The sequence below is a fragment of the Larimichthys crocea genome, chromosome XII (assembly GCF_000972845.2).
Source record: "Larimichthys crocea isolate SSNF chromosome XII, L_crocea_2.0, whole genome shotgun sequence".
NCBI classification, from domain to species: Eukaryota; Metazoa; Chordata; class Actinopteri; family Sciaenidae; genus Larimichthys; species Larimichthys crocea.
Genome location: NC_040022.1, coordinates 12,363,422 through 12,384,968, shown reverse-complemented (window position 1 = coordinate 12,384,968; position 21,547 = coordinate 12,363,422). Strand labels below are relative to the sequence as shown.

Below are 21,547 nucleotides of genomic sequence, written 5' to 3'. Positions count from 1 at the left end.
CAGCTGAGATACTGCGCAGAACCCTCAAACTCCCAGGACCTGAGGTCGAGGAAGACACAGCACCCACCATAGGGTGAGAAGGGAATTTTTATACACATATATAGTTTGTATATGTATATAGTATTGGGTAGGCCTAATGTTTATCTTCAAGGAAACAGTGCAATATTTGCAATATTTACTGTTTAAGCGGCATCACTGATAACAGTGCATAATTGTTAATATATTTTAAGTGTTTTTATATTATGTTGTAATAACATAAAACATATCACTGCTTCTTGTGTAGAATCACAGTGTGTCTGTAATAAAGCAGCCGTATGGATTTCCTCTCTTCTTTTATTATCATAATGATGTTTCACAGACTCTGATGTTGGATGCTGTTCAGCATCTTCCAACATCACACCACCGTGCACGTGCGCTCACCGTAAAACGTGACGGCGGTTGACGCATGATGGCTCGGTTTCCGCGAGGACCAATAACGGCGCGGAACCGGAGCAGATGTGGATGTGTTCGGGGAGAGCGCGCTTTGCAGTTGGTTCTGCGGAATGTACTGACAGAACCGAGTCCAATGGCAGCTCCGCGAAGTGGATTGTGGGTAGCGTAGTCCGACAGCGGAGAGAAGGACGATACTCGTCGAGGGGGCAGCGGGTTCGCTCGATACTACACGTCCCAGAACACATTGCGGCAGTTGAGTTGTGTGTATGTGAGGCAGCGACAGAGAGAGAGAGATAGAGAGAGAGAGAGAGAGAGAGAGAGAGAGGAGAAGATTTAGGAATTGGTCTGCAGACTTGAGGCTGCGCTGTTACGAAAAAATGGTAAGTATGCTAACTAAAACCGAGCGAGCGCGAAACAATAACCCGACTGACTGCAGCGTAACGCGATATTTCCGTGTGTTGTTGGCAGAGTTTAGCGTCAGCAGCGGCTGCTTATGGAAAAATGTAACACTGGCTAACTTAAGCTAGCAAACAAGCCACTTCAGCTAGCTAGCGAGCTAATTGTCGCGGTTTTAAAGAAGATGACGGGCCGATAAGATAAGTGCGTCATGGGCTGTCGTCTATTAAGCTGTTATGCTCCGGTATGTTCGGCCTGTTTAGCCAGTCTTCAACTTTGGTTCGTTTCGTGTGTGTGTGTGTGTGTGTGTGTGTGTGTGTGTGTGTGTGTGTTCCGCCCCCCTCTCTCTGTCCCTCCGGGTCGAGGTTCCTCTTTACGGAAACCTCCTGGCCTGTGAGAGAGCAGACAGTGAGGCTGGCTGGAGGATTAGAGGAGCTGGACGCGGTTAGCTGCACACTAGCTGACAGCCCGCATACCTTTGTGTTTACATCAGTGTGAAGGGGTCCGGGTCACGGGTTTATTTGGCTGTCACTTCCTAACTCTTCCCTTTGTCTCCGTGTCGCTCCCTCCCTCTCTCAGCCTTCTCCCTGTGTGTGAGTGTGAGTGTGAGTGTGTGTGTGTGTGTGTGTGTGAGGGTTTGCAGATGCTGGTCACACAGCTGTTGTGTGTTTTGATCCTGCTGTCTGAGCTGTGTGTGTGTCTCTCAGGAGGAGGATAACTAAAGTTCATCAGTTAGTAAACTGTAAAACTTCTTCGTGGAATCATAATGATCGCGTTGCCATGCCTGAAGTCAGTAAAGTAGGTCGAACATCTGTTCAGCCGCATTGACTCCACTGCATGTGTCTAAGTTCCGTGATGCCCTGCCTGTCGTGGCGGGCGGTCGCCACATGTTTTGTGCCAAGTGTGGGTGTGTGTTTTTTCTGTCTCTAACTTATGGCTAGCCTTATGTATTAAATCCTGAGTTCAGCCTGCAAAGTTCCTCAGGGGCAAATCGCTTTTTCACCGTGTGTCACAGCATCCGACTCCCACTCCCCTCCTCACTAATGCTCTATTTCTCTTCACCCCTCCTTGTCCTATTTCTCCTCTTCCCCTAGGCCTAGTAGTCCAGCGTTTCCTCGAGCATTTGTGTGTGTGTTTTGGACAAGACGCCACGCTACATCTGACACCCCGCACGAGCAGCCGCAGCCGCCACAGCAGCCGTCCCGGGCTGCCCCTCCACCCCTACAGCCGACCCCACTAGCGGGGTGAGGGACACTAAGTGTGACACGGAGAGAGATTTGAAATAAATACCCAGATTATACTTATTGTGTGATTTATGATCTCATGGTTTAACTCCATTCTCTCTCTTGGCTCGTCTGTCCACCCGTTCCATTCTCCTCTACAGAGCAAGATGGACGCCTCGTTTGGCCCTACCTTCTCAGCCGTGGCTCCTGGAACTAAAGGTGATCCACAAATAATCCTCAGCTTTTTCTGCATTATTTTCATTATTTATCATCTTACATTATTTTGCTTGATTGTTACTGAAGTACTTTATTACACGCAGCATTATTTTTAGTGAATGTGCCTTCGTATATTTTCAGCAGAAGCATCCAGCACCTACAAGCAGCACAGAAGAACTCCCTCCTCCTCCAGCACTCTGACCTACTCTCCCCGGGACGATGACGATGGAATGGTACACACACACACACACACACACACACACACACACACACCCTCGGTCCCACCCTAATAAATTCAAAAGCTCAAAGACATCAACAGGCACAATTATCTAACTCCCCAGTGGTAAATCTCACCTTTCAGCTCATTAATTGTGTCAACTATAATGATGACACAAGACCCTGCCCATCTGGTCTGATAGAGTAAAACTTATTCTTTCCACCGCTTCCTCCCCGTCTCCTCAGCCTCCCATCGGTACCCCTCGAAGGTCAGATTCAGCCATCTCAGTCCGATCTCTGCATTCCGAGTCCAACATGTCTCTGCGCTCTACGTTCTCTCTGCATGAAGAGGAGGAGGACACGGTATGATGCCCACATAAACATATTCTCACATACACTTAAACGCAAGAGAAAAATCAGAGTAACAAGCTAGTCTTCAACTAATTCCACACCACAAACAACAAATAAGTGTGTGTGTGTGTCTATGTGTGTGTGTGCAGGAGCCGCAGGTTTTTGCTGAACAGCCGTCAGTAAAACTGTGCTGCCAGCTGTGCTGTAATGTCTTCAAGGACCCCGTCATCACCACGTGTGGGGTGAGTTTACATTTACGTAACATTTTCCCTGGCAGGCTGTGTTTGATTATGCACCATCGGGAAAATTGACAGTTTGCTAAGAACATCAATTTTTCAGTCATAGCTTAGCAACTGTAACTAGGCATGACAGGTCTGTGCGGCTTTGGATTTCTCAACGTGCCAGAGCAGTGTGCATGTAGACCGCCGTGTTTGGATGGTTTGTCTTCTTTACTTTATCAAACACCAATAATACATCAGCAAACGTCTGCAGGATGTATATCTGCTCTAACTTGAGCTACAGTTGTTAGCATGCCTAGCAACAGCTGTCATCTGAGCTTATGAAATCAGAGAGTGGCTGGCTATAAATTGAGGCGGGGCATAGTGATGGCTCAATTGCTTTAAAACATTCAAACAATGTAGATAACATTTAACTGTGCATGTGTTTCCTGCTTCCTCAGCACACCTTCTGCAGACGATGTGCCTTGACTTCAGGTGAGAGTAAGAGACTTTTCTTTTTCCATTGATATGTGTCAGAGTAGTGTACCATATTATGACGTGACACACGTGTTTGTTCTCCTCACAGACAAGTGCCCAGTGGATGCAGCTAAGCTAACAGTTGTAGTGAACAACATTGCAGTAGCCGAGCAGATCGGAGAGCTGTTCATTCACTGTAAATACGGCTGCAGGGCCACAGCTAGCGCTGCAGGTGGGGCTGCAGCCTCCACCTCCACAGTGGCCGGGAAACCTGGAGCATATGAGGTGGACCCACTGGGCTGTCCGTTCACCATCAAACTGTCCGCACGCAAGTAAGAGACAGAGATAGATGTGATAGGATATTTTACTTCCATATGAATGTTATTTGATACACTGTAAAGCAGCAACACATTGCAAGGCTGTTACTGACTACTTCCTCTCTCCTCTCCCCCAACTCACTGTACCTCTGCAGAGAACACGAGGCCAGCTGTGATTACAGGCCGGTCCGCTGCCCCAACAACCCCTCCTGCCCCCCACTGCTCACCATGAACCTGGAGGCTCACCTCAAAGAATGTGAGCACATCAAATGTCCACACTCTAAATATGGGTGAGTCCTTCAAACACACTGATTTCTCTGTGTATCATGAAGTCACTTTCTTCTCTTTATATTTCTCCTCTACTTTCCACTAACCTGCCTCTCCTCTCCTCTCCTCTCCTCTCCGACAGCTGCACGTTCATTGGTAACCAGGACACGTATGAAACACACTTGGAGGTGTGTAAATTCGAAGGTCTGAAGGAGTTTCTGCAGCAGACTGATGACAGGTGAGCAGACAGACTCAAGTGGAGGCGGTGATTGTAAGAAAAATTCCAGATATTCTCATGCGAACAGCTCAGTGTACAAACATCCAATTCGTTGTTATACAAACTGGTTTCATTGGTATACATGAAAACTTTTCAATGACCTTTGAAACTCCATTTAAATGTAATAAACTTATCAATGTATCTGTGTGAAATCTCTGACCTTTGACCCTCCCTGTTTAGATTCCATGAGATGCAGCTAACTCTGGCCCAGAAGGATCAAGACATTGCCTTCCTGCGCTCTATGTTGGGCAAACTTTCAGAGAAGTTAGATCAGCTGGAGAAAAACCTGGAGCTTAAATTTGGTAAGATACAGCCAAGAGAGAAGTTCTTCAGTGTTGGTAATATCTACAGACATGGTCATCAGGAGCACGTTGTATATCAGAATGTTAATAATGAACAACAACCTTTTAGCAACTAGAGTTAAAATGCAGCTTGTGCAGCAAGTAGGATTTGGTCTGTTTGAAAAGGATTGAGGTGGTTTGGTAAAGACATGTAGAACTTTTCTGTGTGGACACAGAGGCCAACGAGTGCAGCATCGGCTCAGTCTAAAGCCTGAAGCACAAATTGTGTTTTAAGTGTGTTAGACAAGAACATGAAGCTGTCTCTGTCACAGTTCAATAAGCTTAAACAATATAGATTTACATTTTCACAAGCCTCTGTAGTTACAGCCTTGTGGTAACTTACACATATCTTAATCAGGTCAACACAAAGAGCTTTACAGATTTATTATTTGGGGGAAAATTGATTACTGATTACTCCATACCTGAAGGTGGGTATGAGAATTCTTAATGGCCGAGAAAAATCCTGGTAATTGCGAGTTTTGAGCACTGCATAAGATCACGTAGCTGCTGATTGATAACTGTTAACAGGAAATATTGGCTGGAGAAAGTTTTATGACTCTAATGGGCCAGGCCACCCTGCTTGAGCACGGAGTCCTCACTGTTTTCCTCTTTGTAATAGTTATTGTGCCTGTGTGTGTGTGTGTGTGTGTGTGTGTGTGTGTGTGTGTGTTTTTCAGACGTGTTGGACGAGAACCAGAGTAAACTGAGCGAAGACCTCATGGAATTTCGTAGAGATGCCTCCATGCTTAACGTAAGTGTGTGTGCACCTGCAAAGAGTGTGTGTCAGAATCAGGTGGCCTCATGCAAAGGTCTGGAGTCGGTGTGTTAGTGTAGCTGTTACTGATTATTGATTTGCACACATCACCCCAATCGACTGCCTGTGTCTCTGCAGGATGAGTTGTCCCACATCAATGCCAGACTCAACATGGGGATCCTGGGCTGTGAGTATTTGCCTGTCTGTCTCTCCTCCTTTTCATAATCCCCTTTGTCCTCGTTATTCTGCATTGCATCAGTGGAAGAAGGCATTTGAATAAAGCTGTGCTGATACCTGGAACATGTCCACTTTGAATGATTTAATCGTTAAAATTCAAAATCTAATGCAAAATCTAGCTCTGCTCTTTGGCAGTTTCTTCCTCCTCTCCCTGTCACTCACTTTCCTTTACCAAACTCTGCCTGTTCCTCCTCTGCTCCTCTGCTCTTCTTTCTGCTTCAGTTATACTCTTGTGTCCAGTGAAAAGCACATATCCTGTCTTACCTGTCCCTGTCTCTGTGTCTGTGTCTGTGTGCAGCATACGACCCGCAGCAGATCTTCAAGTGTAAGGGCACATTCGTTGGCCACCAGGGTCCTGTTTGGTGTCTGTGTGTCTACTCCACTGGAGACCTGCTCTTCTCTGGATCCTCAGATAAGACTATCAAGGTAACACCAACTGAAATGAAACAGACCTACCTTAGCACTATGTTTAAAGTCCGCCCAGTCCACTGTGGCCTTCAAACTTGTGACTCTATTACTTAAACTGGACTGGACCTGTAGCAACACGCCCACATGGTCTCTTTTGTTAGCTTGTTTTTGACGCAGTGCTGATTTTGGCCTTCACCCACATGCCTTCATGAGAGATTCTGAAAACTTCCACCCACCACCTTGTTTTCTTCTGGAATGTGAAATTATTATAGATTTCTTTTAATGCTAATACAGTTACTCAAGTATTAGAAGACACCATTTAAAGGAGATGAGCTCAAAAAGCTCGTTTTGTTTTGTAGCCTTTTGGCAGCATGTCATCCATCTTTCTGCTTCCCTCTCAGGTATGGGACACCTGCACCACCTACAAGTGTCAGAAAACCCTGGAGGGTCATGATGGCATCGTGCTAGCGCTGTGTATCCAGGGGTAATGAAATGCACGCACTCACATAACCAACACACGCTGCGATCATAAGATGCATGTCAACTGGGAATGACCAGAACTTGCCCTCAAAGCATGACTCGTCGTATCTGTTTTTGTCACCATAGAAACAAGCTATACAGTGGCTCTGCAGACTGCACCATCATCGTGAGTGACTCTGCTTTTTAAGAACAAGCTTGCACAGTTAATGATCAGCATATCTTATAGAAGTTTTTCTCTTTCTCTTGTTGTGCATCTTGCGTAGGTGTGGGACATCCAGACCCTGCAGAAAGTCAATACAATCCGTGCCCATGACAACCCTGTGTGCACATTGGTCTCCTCCCACAACATGTTGTTCAGCGGCTCCCTCAAGGCCATTAAGGTAGCGTTATGTACATGATGTATGATGCAGTACGTGCTGGGTCCACAGTCATCCGTTCATTCTCTGATTAAATGTGGTGTAAGATTGTTGCGTAATCCAACACCATGACAAATACCATGATAGAGTCAACAGTGTGTGTGTCTGCTGTGCAGCTATCATGCAGAGAGGATGATTTGTTTCCCAGAACCAGCTGCAGACAGCAATACTCACAACTCTCCTGCTGCTGTAGCTAACATCACAACGACAGCTCGTCTTGGAAAACTAGAAAATAAGCGAGTAATTTAACGTTGACCTGACACACAAATCCTGACTGGAATGGCTGGAATAACAAGTTATTGTTGTGTAGCTCAGTCCAAGCAACTTTATTTCCAGTTGACAGAGCCAGCACTGTGTGAAAGCAGCAGATTTTATTTCAGAGTGTAAAGCTAGAAGAGGATATATTTGCTTAATCTGAAAAAAAAAGTGTATGAGATTAGATTCATATTACAGAGTCACTTAAACCACCTTTAAATCAAGTCAAGATCTACAACACATGAAAGTGTCTCAAGACACTATACAACAATGAAAACAACAGAAGAATGAACATACAGAACAACTAAAAGACAAAACGGCAATAAATAAAAATACATACTGAAATAATGCTACGTAGAAAGCATGTTCTGAGAAACAAGATCTGAAAGGTGCTAGCCTTTGTGGTGCTTATACTGTAGGTCAGGTTGACCTAGTTTGGGAGAGATGAATGCATGAATCTATCTTTTAATCAATGTATGTGTTTAGCTGCTTCAACAATGAACATAAAACCTGCTGCATTCAGCATCTCAATGAAAATGGAGCTTATAATAAGGAAAAATACAACCTTATTCTATCTTGTACGGTAGAAAAGAGGACCTAGGATGGAGCCTTGAGGTCCACCACATGAAACTGTGGAAGAGTGACACAAGTTGTTATTATTATTAAGTACACAATGAGCTGTAATAAATGAGAATGCAGCGATGCCAAAGCACAGAGACCAGGCAGTAAAACTAAAGAGAATTGGTTGTTTGTCATCTTGGCCAAACCACTTTTAGTGGAGCAGAGTGTATCCAGATATTAGTTATTACTGCGCTGTAATGTAAGTGGTGAGCTGATGGGCTTTAACTTTGTCCAGCAGTCATTACACGTTAGAAATCTGTCACGATTTGATTCTGTTAGAAGTGGTTTAATAATTGTTGTTGTCTGGCCCGACTTTACTGCTGAGCTCTGAAATAAAGAAGAGTGTAAAAATGTGGCTCAGTGGGGAGAAGAGGACAGGCAGACAGCAAAGACCGATGGCTGTAGCCTTGTCTTTGTTACCATGGTTACAAGCGAGTGAGAGAAAGAAATTATTGTGGTTGTGTGTGTGTGTGTCTGTGTGTGTGTGTGTGTGTCAGTCTACTTACACAGGGACTTTCCTTTCTTACCCTTCAACTTCTCCCCATTTCAGCACAGTGACATCATACTCTTTCCACCACTGTGTGTTTGCTATTTGCTCACATCTAGACTCAGTGTGTGTGTGTGTGTGTGCATGTATGTGTGTGCGCGTGTGTGCGCGCGCGTGTGATGTCAGTCTGCTTACACAGGGACTTTCCTTTCTTGCCCTTCAACTTTTCCCCATTTCAGCTCAGTGACATCATACTATTTTCACCACTGTGTGTTTGCCCATATCTAAGGCTCAGTGTACAGTGTGTGTGTGTTTTTTTTTTTCCCATTTACATTGTAGTTTTGTAGTTTTGTAGTTTTGATCAGCCCATAAACCAGATTTGTGTGTGTGTGTGTGTGTGTGTGTGTGTGTGTGTGTGTGTTTAGGTGTGGGACATCGTGGGTACGGAGCTGAAGCTGAAGAAGGAGCTGACTGGTCTGAATCACTGGGTCAGAGCACTGGTTGCTTCCCAGAATCACCTGTACAGTGGCTCATATCAGACCATCAAGGTAGGTGGAGGGGCGGGGGAGAACTACACACACTTCATATTCATGTTTTCATTGTCCAATCAGAGCTTTGTAACCTTTGTAACCACAGCACGCCTGTGGAAGAAGTAGTTTGGAGTATAGAGCAGTGGAGCCTCATGTTCCCTGACTCTGCCATAGTTCTCTGAGCTCTTTAATGCGGGATGAGTCTGTTTAGCACACATGCACTCTGTGGATACAGCTTGTGTTCAGGTCCTCACAGTGGCCTTATCCTGTCAGGCGTATAGCTTAAATAATAATGCTAACTAAAAATAACAATTTCATTTAGTTTTCTAAAGGCTAAAACAGACTAGAATAAATTTAAAAAAAGTTTTCCTGCTCTGCTTGCAGCCCCCTGTGGTGTCGCTGTCCTGCTTTGGTCTGAAGTTTGTACTGAAAGTCAAACTAAGATTAGAGAATGCCAAACTCATCCATTATCCCTCATTCTTAAATCTCTTTCGTTTATAAAAGTGAGGCCACAAACTGTAACGCTTATTTTAAGCATTCAAACTATTCTGCATTACGTTAGAATAACAGAATAACATTTCAGTAAAGTTTGTCTTCTTCAGCAGTCATGGTTACTTTTTGTCTTTGAACATATAGTTTAGCCTTTATGTTTAATGTACTGTGCCAATCAGACTTTCTCATTTAATGTTTTTCTTTATTTTTATTATTTTCTAGATCGTAGATTAACATGAAATAACACATATGGGATTAGGTGATAAAGACTGAATGAAGCTAACCATGTTTTAGCATTAGCTCATGCTAACCAGCTGATAGAATCTGCTTGTGAATCCACGTTTGTTGGCGAGAAAACAGATCCTGCTTTTGTCTGCTTCTAAACATGTTTGAATCGTTTCAAGTGTTATGTTTGCCAGCACCCTCAAAGACATAACAACAGTAGCTGCAGAAGTCGGGCCTTAGCTAACGGTCCATTAGATAAATGTCCTGCAGTGACTTTTTTGTTTACCAGACAACATAACTGTGACTGTTCTGACCTGATTTTTATTCTACACTCATCAAGTTTTGGTTTTGTCATGAGGTGCAGCAGGATGAAGATTTGAAAGCGTAGTGTTGGCAGGTGCTGCAGATTTCTGTGCCAGTGACAGATTTGAGTGGGATTTGGATGATGGCTGCTGCTGTTCATGTTGGAGTGGGAGTATTAAATAAAAAGTTTGAGGAGAGAAGATAAAGGCTCATACACAAGAAACCATAAATAAAACTAGACACAGTTCATGATGACCAGCACATTCAATTTAGATGTGTGTGTGTGTGTGTGTGTGTGTGTGTGTGTGTGTGTGTGTGTGTGAGTGTGTGACAGAGTATGTTACTATGTAAAACAAGTTGCTCTTGTGTTAAGCTATTGTGTGCAGCAGCATTCTGTGTTGTTGTCACTCCTGAACACAATTTGGGTTAATTTTAATGGTAATTATTTGTAGTACAGAAACCTTGTTGCAGTAACTGTTGAGCTGTGCGTGTAGTGTGTGTGTTTGTGTGTGTTTGTGTGTATCATGCAGTGAAAGCTGTTTGGATGTATTGTGGTTAGTAATTGGATTGTGTCCCTCTGTATAAAAAAGGACTGTCTCCGTCTGCCTATCATCTTCATTCACACTGTGTGTGTGTGTGTGTCGAGTTGGTCACTAATGAATACCCCTGGGATGCTGTAGAGATAAAGAAAAGAAAGCAGAGAGAGGGGGACTGGGAGGATGAGGGATGAGCAGAGGGAGATGAAAGGACAGATCCAGCACACTGTGCAGAGGAGTGTGTCTCTAGCCAGTGCTCAGCCACAGAAGACGTTTAAAAAATGTTTTGCTGTGGAAATTGCCATGACAAATGTTGCCAATATTCAGTGAAAAACATCCCTTTGAACATTTTGCCAATTAAATAGTTTTGACAAAGTTCCTGAAAGAAAGTTTCAATCTGAAACTTTTTAAGACAGATTTCTACTCTGACATGAAGCAAATGAACTTCTATTTTGAATGCTTGATAAGTTGGACTCTGGATTGGCTTGCTTGCTTGTAAACTGTGGCTACCAGTGTGCTATATATAAAAATAATTGTCACTATTCAATAGTTGTTGTGGATTATCTGTTGGTGTCTCAGCCTTTATTGGATCATATGAAAATAGAGACAAAGCTCACAGGCGAGATATGTTACATTTTCATGGAGCCACGTTCTCCTTATTCATTTCCATGAGAGCAGTGCGCTCCTGCTGTTGTTTGTCATGTAAAAGCATGCACAGTGTCTTGTCTTTTTTTACCCAGCAGCCCTCTCTCTGACTCATTTTCTGTCTTCATGTCTGTCTGTCAGATCTGGGACATCCGTTCTCTGGACTGTGTTCACGTCCTGCAGACCAGTGGAGGCAGCGTCTACTCCATCGCCGTCACTAACCACCACATCGTCTGTGGAACTTATGAAAACCTCATCCATGTAAGAGACACACACAAGCACATAACTGATTTGCAGTTTCTTCATTCGTGCCCTATGAAGAAAAGCAGTGTGTCTCGCCCTCTCTGAAGGCATGAGCTCACTTCTGGCTCTCAGCTTTCTCTTTTTGTTTTGTTTTTATGACTTCACATTATATCCACAGTGGACTTTGCACTGCAAATGGAGTAAGATGTGGGGTGGACCACACTATAATTCAGTGTCTGTCTACTTCCAATGATCTTCCAAGCTTACAGTCCTTCTTGGACACAGACGGACTGCTGTGACATCAGCGTTTTGATGATGACGGTCTTCTTGTCTTCTCTCCAGGTGTGGGATATCGAGTCTAAGGAGCAGGTGCGGACCCTGACGGGTCACGTGGGAACGGTGTATGCTCTTGCCGTCATCTCCACCCCCGACCAGACCAAAGTGTTCAGCGCCTCCTACGACCGCTCGCTCAGGGTGAGGACGGACACACTGGACACTACATGTGGCCGTGTTACAAAGACACAGGGGTGTACAACAGTGACTCATAAAGATGTCATCTTTTAGATTCTCTGATTTCAGCTTCACAAACATCTGAGTGTTTTTATTTCTGGAGTGTTTCTCAGGTTTTTATTCGTCCTCTGACAGTAAACTGAAAATCTTTGCATCGTGGACAAAACAAGACATTTGATGTCATCGTGGACACAGTGATCATTAATCAATGAACATTTACAGATGAATCGAATATGAAAATAATTGTTACAGCTAAGCTGTGATGAATAAAACATTGCTGTCCAGTAGTATCTACCACACTCCAGCATGTATGGAAAATATGTAGCTATGGTGAGCAGCTGCTTAGCTTAACACAAGGACCGCACCTCTAAAGTTCACATAGTGAATAGTTCATAAATAAAAATACACTAATCTTCTTTACACTCAAACTATTCATTGATCTGTAACTGAGAAATCATCTGAGCATGAATGTGTTTCATCAAAATGAATCCAGTTTTAATCTGTGCTCCCTCAGCATGTGAGATCCAAGCAGAGCGAGTCCATGTCTTGGCTGAGTTTGTCATGTAATAATAATACCCATGAAATGCTAATTAAAAACGCTGTGTGTGTTTGTGTGTGTTCCAGGTGTGGAGCATGGACAACATGATCTGTACCCAGACCCTGCTGAGACATCAGGGCAGTGTAACAGCTCTGGCCGTCTCTAGAGGACGTCTCTTCTCTGGAGCTGTCGACAGCACCGTCAAGGTACGACAGATGTCTGCTCATGCTGCACCATGTTCACCAACACTGTCATTCATTAGTACCATGTTTCCAGGAAGTTTGATTTTGAATATAATCATTTATTGTTGAATCCTGAATGGAACCCTGACCTGTCCTTGTGTAGTGTGTTTCCTGTTTGGATCTCCAGTGTTTTTGAATGCTTCATTTCACCTCCTCTTTCTATGCTGCTGTCACGTTGTAGCTCTTTCTAATCATGGACGTATGTGCTTAAAAAAGACAACAACATATGCCAGGAAACTTTGAGTATTTTGATAGAAGAATGTGTTTTTAAGTCATTTATTTCATTTGTAGAAAATATTCCAGAGTTTTAGTTTGAGAACCAGTGTTTAACCTCTCTCTCTCTCTCTCTCTCTCTCTCTCTCTCTCTCTCTCTCTCTCTCTCTCTCTCTCTCTCTCTCAGGTGTGGACATGCTGAGTGAACAGTCCTCTCTGTAGGAGTCCACTGGACTCCACACTACAAACGGTAACTTTCCCACATGATTTCCTCCTCCACACCGCCTCTTTGATGTTGATTTAGCGGCCACAGACCGCAGTGTAACCGCCACTTCACGATCAAGCTGCAGCGGAAACTCCTTTAATGCTTTTAAAACTTCAAACAAACACCCGGACCCGATCGCCAAGAGTCGAAGACCAGCTCGGGGGGTCACGCTTCCTTAGTGACCTCATCACCACTGCATTATGGGGCAAAATAAGACGAGCTGCCTTACAGTTGCACCGCACTCTGCCAAAACCCAGAAAGACTGGACGCTGCATCACCATAACAAAGCAGGAAGCAGACTGTAGATGGTCCCGCCTGCTTCCTGTGGACACAGCTGCCAATTGAGAAGTGTACTGATGAAGCCGCTGATGCATTTAGTCTTAGGCTGGTTTAACAAACATGGAGACACACCACAAATGGACATGTTATATTTTCCCACCAGACTTCTTCATCCTACCCACAATTCCTCTGTCCACATCAAAAAATCAGCTGCTGGTGAGCATCGGATGTATTTCTCAAAGACGTCTTAGTAAGAGACCGACTGTTACACACACTCCAGTGAGCAGTGACAGGAAATGATCAAATGAGCTCAGCTTGGGCTCTTTCACGCCTCACCTGTTTGTCTCAGTTCATTTAGCCTTGTGTTAAAGCTGTCAATCAAACTTGGTGTGCACCAAAGAACTGTATGGAGACCACCTGATAAGGGAGGAGTCCAGATGGACCGGTTCATTTGACGTCCACAGATATGCGGTTGTAGCAATTGGCTGATGTTGGCCGATCTGTTTCCTAAGTAACAAGAAACAGCAGCACAGAAACAAATGTAACAGATCCGTATCAAGACATTTTGTTTCTGTTTCTGTTGGAATAATCATCCACCGGCTGTTTTGGTTTGATTTTCCTTTTGCATGAGATGATCATCGCTCAGTCTGTAGAAACGATGGTGACGTGTTTGTGTCGCCTGATTTTGGATTTTCCCTGATACAGAACAGAAAACCAGAGTGTATGTTCAGCATGCATGAAGAAGCGGCTCCACCACTCAGTGCGACGGCAGAGTACGCCTTTGTGTCACCCTGGTAGTTTTTCTATATAACTCCTGATCAAGTTCAAGTCTCAGTTAATAACATTTATAATCAGGTATTTCTTTTCTGAGCACATAAATATTCATGAGAAGCATTAAACTGCTGCATGATCTGATGAAGTCACTAGAATTTGATGGCCTCCATATAGCGCTGATGTTGGTGATGGAGGATCAGTCAGTGAACCAGACTCGAGGTGTGAGTGAGCAGTGCCTGGGGAGACTGAGAAACACGAAGGATCCTCATCAGCATCTGGATAGAAGGAAGTATTCCCGCACTCTGCAGACCAGCTCGTGTACTCATAATAACGCTGGCTGAGTAGTATTCAAACGTTTCCAGTCCTCAGCAGGAGGATGTCCAGAGGAAGAGGGTTTGTCTCTTAACGCCCCGTTTCAGACTCTGGATGGAAGTGATCACGAGGATGTGGACGGACGCAGACGGTAACACATTTCCTCCCTCCTCGTTCACCGTGGTGGATCTCCGTGAAACCAGCCTTCCGAAACAAACCTTTTTAATAAGCAAAGACCTTAACGAGACGACAGAGCTATAGATTTACTGAGTTTGTTTATTAGTGCCATGATAGAGTTGTATTCAGAGCCACTCAACGGTTGTACAGTTGTGTAAAATAAGACAGTGCCGAGCCTGGACGTGCCCATGAGAATGACTCACGCTGGCCTACATAACAAAGAGGGACAGGGAAAGAGGAATATGTGTGTGTGTGTGTGTGTTTCATTGAGTGCCATATGTGTGGATGAAAAGTAAGGAAAGACTGTGTCATAATGTGTCTCTTCTCCCCTCTTCCTGCCTCCCTGAACAGAACTGCAGATTAATACTGATTGTTGTTTTTATGACTGTAATACTCGATGGACTGAGAGTGAAGTCAAGCCATTGATTGTGTGTAATTAACCTTCAAATCTAAGAGCAGGCACAGAGAAAAGTGCCATTGAGCTAAAGTGAAGCCTGCCCCCCTACGTGACGTTCGAGGACCCATATTGGGTTGAAAATCTGCAAAGAAAAAATGTTTTCATTTCACGAAATCTTGTACATCCACACCAGATGTAGACAGATGTGCTAAATTCAGTTTCCAGAAGGTCAGGAGTACTCTGCTTTCATTTCAGATCTGCAGATCTGAACACTTCTCACTGTAGCCTTGGTAAGAAAAGAAGTGCCGAAGAGAGGAAGTGTCTTCACTGGTCACATTTGAGTGATTTTCTTGTATACTTGTAATCATGTAAGCCTGAGTTGATCGTTGATCAATAAAACTGTTGTACACTTTGACAACTGTAGATCTGAGTTATTTCAATAATGGAACTTGCTGCTGTCGAGTTAGTTAGAGTTAACAAATGAAGTTTTTTTTTGTTGTTGATTTGGTTATCAGGGCTGTGAAAAGGCCTAAAACATTCATTGACAGATGAGTGTTGTATAGTGGTCATGTGCTGCCCCCTGGAGGACGGCCTCAGGAATGCAAATCACACATCATTGCACGAAGAAGGAGGCTGAGGACGGATCAGTTTGTATAGAACATTTATTTATTCAGAGCAGATGGCCATAAGATGCAGTCACTGCAAGCACACCACTGTCCAGTCACTACAACACACACACACTCACGCACACACAGGTTTCATACAGTCAATAGCAGAGCAACACATAACACACACACACACACACACAGCCTCTCAAGCATTCACATACAGTCACTGCAGAGCAGAGGAGACACCAGTCCGGTATCGTTCAGATAAGCACAGGCGGGAAATCAAATCAAAACAGCTTTTGTCTTCAAGAAAATCAACATACATTTGCTCCACAACATATCTGACCATCTGTTTTCTTTTTTTCACCATCTACATGATTTCACCTGTGTAGCCTGATGCCCACCAGAACCCTGAACACTGCAAAGTAATGCCGACAACACGAGATGACCAAAATGAGACCCAGAAAAAAAAATGTGACAGGGCTGTGACTGTGAGCTGCAGCCGGGACAGGAGGAGGTCGGGGGCATGTCTGCTATGTTAAATTGCGTGAGGGAACGAGAGTTGACCTTTGACCTCTTTGTGCAGCCGAGTCAGCGGAATCTGATCAGGCGAAGTTGCCATGGAAGCTATGTTAGCATGCTGCGTTCATGTGCTGCTAAACTCCCATTTCTTCTTGTAAATTCACACAAACATCAGGTCGGCGTCTGTATCTCTGAACACAGTGATGAAATTCAAACTACGCACTGGGTGTAGAAAAACATGACAGACCTACGTTTAACACACACGTGGTACCAGCTGAATCAACCATGAAAACTAATTGTACTGATCAGGTGCGTTTTCAGTAAATCTCCTTTGAACAGCTGTTCAACATGGCGGATCTGCTTATATGCTAATTTCCTGAGAGTTAAATGAGAAGACTAATGCTACTCTCATATACTTGAAGCTACTGCTAGCAGCTAGTTAGCGTAGCTTAGCACAAGGACTGGTAACACGAAGCAGCTAACAGCTGTAGTATAACTGTATGTTTGTGAGCTAGCTAGCTTTTCCCACGTTTCCAGACGGTCCAGTGTGTAGAATCTAGTTACATCTAGTGGACTAATCGCAGTCTCCTCACATCACCCTCACCTTCCTAGTGTAAAGAGAAACAACACTTTAAAGACCCTGACTAGAGTCAGTGTTTAGTTTGTCTGTTCTGGGCTACTGTAGAAACACAGTGTTTCAACATGGTGGTCTTCATGAAAGTGGACCCGCTCATACTGTAGATATAAAAGGAGAATTCTTATGTAACAAAAAACAGAAAGATTATTATTTTCAGGTGATTATACATGCATGAAAACATAGTTATGAATATTATATTCCATGTCTGCCTTATTCTGAAAATAAAGGCTCCAAATCTTACACACTGGACCTTTAAGCTGGGCTAATCAGCTGCTGAATGTAGCTTCATATTAACTGTACAGATGTTATGACAATGGTATCAATGTTCTTATTTGAGTCTGAGCATTTTTAAACCCAATATGTTGTACTATTGCTACCTTTAATGTCACTAGCTTTAAAATTGCGCATGAATGTGGATAGCTAACCTGGGAGATCCAGATGTTGTACTTTTCTGTGAGCATTTGAACGCATTGTGAAACACTGGTTCATACCAGGTTTTGTATAGGTCTGATGATTTCATGTTTCAGATATCACGTCTCATTGGTGGTGGTGGGGGGGGCATACTTTTTTTTATGACAGAATATTAAATAAGAGAACAAGAGAGCGAGAGAGATGCCTGTATAGTGTACATACCCATCTACTGTATTGTAGTCAGACCAAAATCACAAAGCAAGGCACATGTTTGAAATAAAAGAACAAAACGGAACATTGCATTAAAAATAATACAAAAATGATCAAACTGAACATTATTATTATTATTATACACATCGCCACACCTGGACACATGTACACGATCAAAATAAAAAAACAGAAAGTCTCCCTGGAAACATCCCGACATGGTATCCTACAATGATTGATCAGCTCAGACCACTGAAGCATGGAAAAGCAAACACTCAGATTAGATCTGTTCACTTTGAAAAATAGTCTTCAGGATGACACACACATCATAAATACACTTCTTTTTTTTGTTGCAAATATCCATATATATAATCTCTATGTGATCATAATTTAAATACCACAACTATTCTCTGAATTCTTTGTCATTTACATAAGGAGTGTGGCCGCTGTGGGACTGTGACACTGAGATTTTCTTCATGGGCCGCGGTGCAAGTTGAGTTGCTGCTCACCGGATCAGGCTGTGATTGGTTAGAGGGAAACTTAAAGGGACACTCTATCAACTTTACGAAGGACGGTTTACTCGTCCCAGTTAGTACAGCTCAGCTTTCTTTGAGTCTGGAGGAGTCCAATCTGAAAAAAATACCCTTGATGATGTCATGGTGATGTCATCAGGGTTATTTCATTGAGTATAATTTTATCACTTTAAGAATTTCATACAATCTGAGGTCATAGAGTTTGAAAGACAGATTTCTACCAGGAAGAAAGGGTCTAATTAAAGACTGTTGAGTTGCATTATGGGAAGTGTAGGACCCCCAATACATGTCAGGAGTGCCCCTTTAAACCATCTAGCTTCACAGATCTCTACTGCCGCCACTCGCTCCATCTTAGCACTTTTTTTTGTTTTGTTGTTTTTTTTTATCCCATGACTGCACTGTCATGGCAACACTGTGTAGTAACCATGGTGATGCCCATGAGGATGGTGAGGGTATGTAGATGTAGATTGTCATGGCAACACGGAGTGGGTGGTTAGGAGAGTGTGAGATAAGAGATGGGAAGAGGACGGTCGTCCACATGGAGCTGTCAGGAGAGGCTTTGGTCCAAATTCTGATCAGGGATCCTGACACGGGGACTCAGGAAAGTTCTGGATCTTATATATTCTGGACCCACCAGTACTGGGGCAGCTACTGATCTTGTCATGTGTTTCCACTGTGACTCAGGCAGCCCTCATGTTAGCTTACACAAAAATAACTGCATTGAGTTTGAACACAGTGAAACACGCCCACAGTGTTAAACTAGTGGTGAGAATAAAAATATAAACATATTCATAGATGTTTCAATGAAGGAGCAGAAATAGAAGTAGTAGGTTTAATCATTGATTTGTAGAGGGGATCTTTAAATTTTGGATATGAGACAAATACTGGAGAGGTTATCTGTAAACGCTGGATTAACTCAGGCCTACTTAAACTTCATAAAGTTCATAATTTGACAGGATGATGAATTTAAAGGGTTCTGAACAACAAACTGATGTTTCAGTCATTGAATTTCATTCTGACTGAGTGTGGGGAAACCTGAAGTTTGCTGCTACACCCTGATCTGACTATCACATTTACCTCGCCTTGATAAAACCTTGCACTCCAACCCCCCTTTAATCCTTCTCCAAAACTTTCCAAAACTTCCTTCCAGGACCTTACATCTGTCTTCAGACGACCTGCTGTAGCCTCACTGCAGTCTTCTCCCTCCCTCCTCTTCTTTCAGTTGAACTGATCTTGTGCAGGCTCCCGCGTGTGTGTGTGTGTGTGTGTGTGCAAGCTGGCTGCATGGGTCATTGTGCTTCTCCTATGTGTGCTTGTGTGTGTGTGTGCTGAGGGTGATTATGAGGATGCAGCAGAGTGTATGGATGCAGCCAGGGTAAGGAAACTGAACGTGATCCTGGAATTTTTTCCGACAATCAGCGAGCGCACGCACTCACACATGTCTTACACACACACACACACACACACACACACACACACACACACACACACACACACACACACACATGCATGCATACACACAGGCACACACACACACACACCTCAGGAGCAAAATAGTCTCGTTTTGGTCACATAAAAATCTTTCCACCAAGTCATTTACATCGTCACAACACCAGAGGTCACCATTCCACACAGAACCAAGACATCAAACCAAAGAGCTAGATTCATATTTATCGGTATATTATATATATTACTGTGCTAATGCAGGACTTTTTCAGTAGATATAAACTCTCCATGCTTAGAATGTACACATACCATACTATGATTCATTACACAGTTGGTTTTTCAATCATAATTAGTTTAGTTTATTTGTTCGTCCATGTGGAGTTCTTAAAGAGCCACGTTTGATTGCAGTCTCCTCTGTTTTCTTCATCTTCTGTTTTTTTTCTTTTTTGTAGTTTTCTCTCCTCTTCACCTTTTTTGGTCCTTTTTTTTTAGTGTCTCTCTCTTTATCCATCCTCCGCTCTTTGCACTCTCTGCCTCATGTCTGTCCGTGCCTGCCTCGTTTTCATCATCAGCGGCAGAGGAGGAGATGAAAGGAAGAGGAAGAGGAGGAAGAGGAGGAGGAGGAGGAGAGGAGGTTTTTTTTTCAGAGTGGTGATGGATGGACGGCAGGAGGAGTGAGGAGGGGGTGAGCGCGATAGAAAGAGGAGGAGAGAGATAGAGAGAGAGAGATAGAGAGGCGTGTTTGCCCATTGTGCCATCTGAGTCACTCCTGTTGCCGTGGAGACGCGCTAACCGTTTTCTACGGTTACTCCAACATGGCGTCCAGCTGGTCGGCCAGGTCATCGAACATGCTGCCGATATCGTCGAGGATGCTGACGGTGGTCTTCTGCTCGGCCACAGAGCTAAACACACACACACACACACACACACACACACACAGAACATTAAAGCCACACACACACACACACACACACACACACACAGAACATTAAAGCAGCTGATGGGGAACACTTCAGATCTTAATTGAAAGATTTGTGTGTGTTGATGGAGAGACCAGCTGGGAAATCTGCAGTGCTAACACTCAAAGTGTGGGCTACATGGTGTTAGCGCCATGTGCTAAATGCTGCCCCCAGTTCCTGTTTCCATTCCTAATGACTGACCATCAATTGACAGCTGCAGCTAGCAGATTTTAGCAGCTCTTGCTGTCTCTGGCTAAAGCCTAAAGCTGGAAACTTCAGCAGTGGATGACGACATGCTTGTAGTGCAGTCCAACAATATAAGAAAACTAAGAAAAACTGCAGCACAGCTGAGGCTGATGGGAATGTTACTCGATTACTGCACAGTGAAACTCTCAGATGATCCAGAACATGTCGGCACGCCTGGATTTTAATCAATCCAAAAGGTCACATGTTACCCTGCTGCTCATTGAGCTCCACTTGCTACCTGTAGCAGCCCACATTAAATTCAAATCGCTAATGCTGACTACAGAGTTCTCCGGTTCTACACCCACCTACTTGAATGCCCTCATACAAGCATGTTACCTTCTTTAATGGACGACGCCTGGCTCTGCCACCCGACAGTATGAAGAATGCACAGAGCTGTTTTGTGCCGCTGATTGCTGCCATGTTGGATGTACTGCTCCATCTAATCTAAATATTGGCAAAGACGTGGATCATCTGCTGACCTGAGGTGGGCTGAATGACACCTGGGTGCTCTAATAAAGCCATCTGTAATGGCATGGACCTGTCAGTCAAAGCGGCCACACTCTTAATCCTGCATAACTTTAAGCCTTAATATAATGTGAACAGGTGAGTTGTATATAAATTCACCCTCAGTACAGTTGTCATGAACGGGGAAATTAGCTATAGAGACCAAAACTGTTTTTTGTACCAGGCTGTAAACATGTTTATTTCTGCTGTGAAGTTGGACATTTGAACATGGGGACTTATGGAGACTGACTCACTTCTGGAGCCAGCCTCAAGTGGACGTTAGAGGAACTGCAGTTTTTGAAACTTCCACACTGGCTTCATTTTCCAGCACCGTATGAATGAATGTCCTACCAGATCAGGGGCGTCCCTCTCTACCTTCAGAGACCTCCTGAAGACCTCCAGCT

At 43.8% G+C, this 21,547-nt stretch overlaps 2 protein-coding genes across 13 annotated transcripts in view; one reads left to right on the top strand and one right to left on the bottom strand.

Annotated features, from left to right (window-relative positions):
* Positions 1 to 499: 499 nt before the first annotated feature.
* Positions 500 to 15,485, top strand: traf7 (TNF receptor-associated factor 7). Of its 4 annotated transcripts, XM_027284909.1 has the most exons (23): positions 500 to 812; positions 1,923 to 2,072; positions 2,213 to 2,270; positions 2,409 to 2,500; positions 2,730 to 2,846; positions 2,984 to 3,076; positions 3,514 to 3,553; positions 3,639 to 3,861; positions 4,002 to 4,136; positions 4,256 to 4,351; positions 4,571 to 4,692; positions 5,409 to 5,482; positions 5,624 to 5,672; positions 6,021 to 6,148; positions 6,532 to 6,614; positions 6,737 to 6,776; positions 6,874 to 6,990; positions 8,815 to 8,937; positions 11,262 to 11,381; positions 11,706 to 11,837; positions 12,498 to 12,617; positions 13,054 to 13,116; positions 15,326 to 15,485. In XM_027284909.1, the coding sequence occupies exons 3-22, from the start codon at positions 2,219 to 2,221 to the stop codon at positions 13,066 to 13,068; spliced, it is 1,971 nt and encodes a 656-aa protein (XP_027140710.1). In that variant the 5' UTR covers positions 500 to 812; positions 1,923 to 2,072; positions 2,213 to 2,218; the 3' UTR covers positions 13,069 to 13,116; positions 15,326 to 15,485. The 4 variants fall into 4 exon arrangements, with proteins under 4 accessions (XP_027140710.1, XP_010741701.1, XP_019128573.1 ...); XM_010743399.3 differs by having other exon boundaries at positions 2,412 to 2,500; positions 13,054 to 15,485; XM_019273028.2 differs by having other exon boundaries at positions 502 to 812; positions 13,054 to 15,485.
* Positions 15,486 to 15,714: 229 nt separating this feature from the next.
* The window catches only part of caskin1 (CASK interacting protein 1), a 109,535-nt gene continuing 103,702 nt past the window's right edge, over positions 15,715 to 21,547 (bottom strand). For all 9 annotated transcript variants that reach the window (XM_027284900.1, XM_027284902.1, XM_027284905.1 and 6 more), the window contains one exon: positions 15,715 to 20,336. In XM_027284900.1, the coding sequence (XP_027140701.1) occupies positions 20,240 to 20,336 (97 nt within the window). In that variant the 3' untranslated portion in view covers positions 15,715 to 20,239. The remainder of the gene's footprint in view (positions 20,337 to 21,547) is intronic.

Excerpts from the sequence above, each read along its gene's own strand:
- traf7 (XM_027284909.1), top strand. The coding sequence starts at position 2,219 with ATGGACGCCTCGTTTGGCCCTACCTTCTCAGCCGTGGCTCCTGGAACT. Across the intron at positions 3,077-3,513 it reads CCGTCATCACCACGTGTGGG|CACACCTTCTGCAGACGATG; the intron begins GTGAGTTTACAT and ends CTGCTTCCTCAG. Across the intron at positions 6,615-6,736 it reads CTAGCGCTGTGTATCCAGGG|AAACAAGCTATACAGTGGCT; the intron begins GTAATGAAATGC and ends TTGTCACCATAG.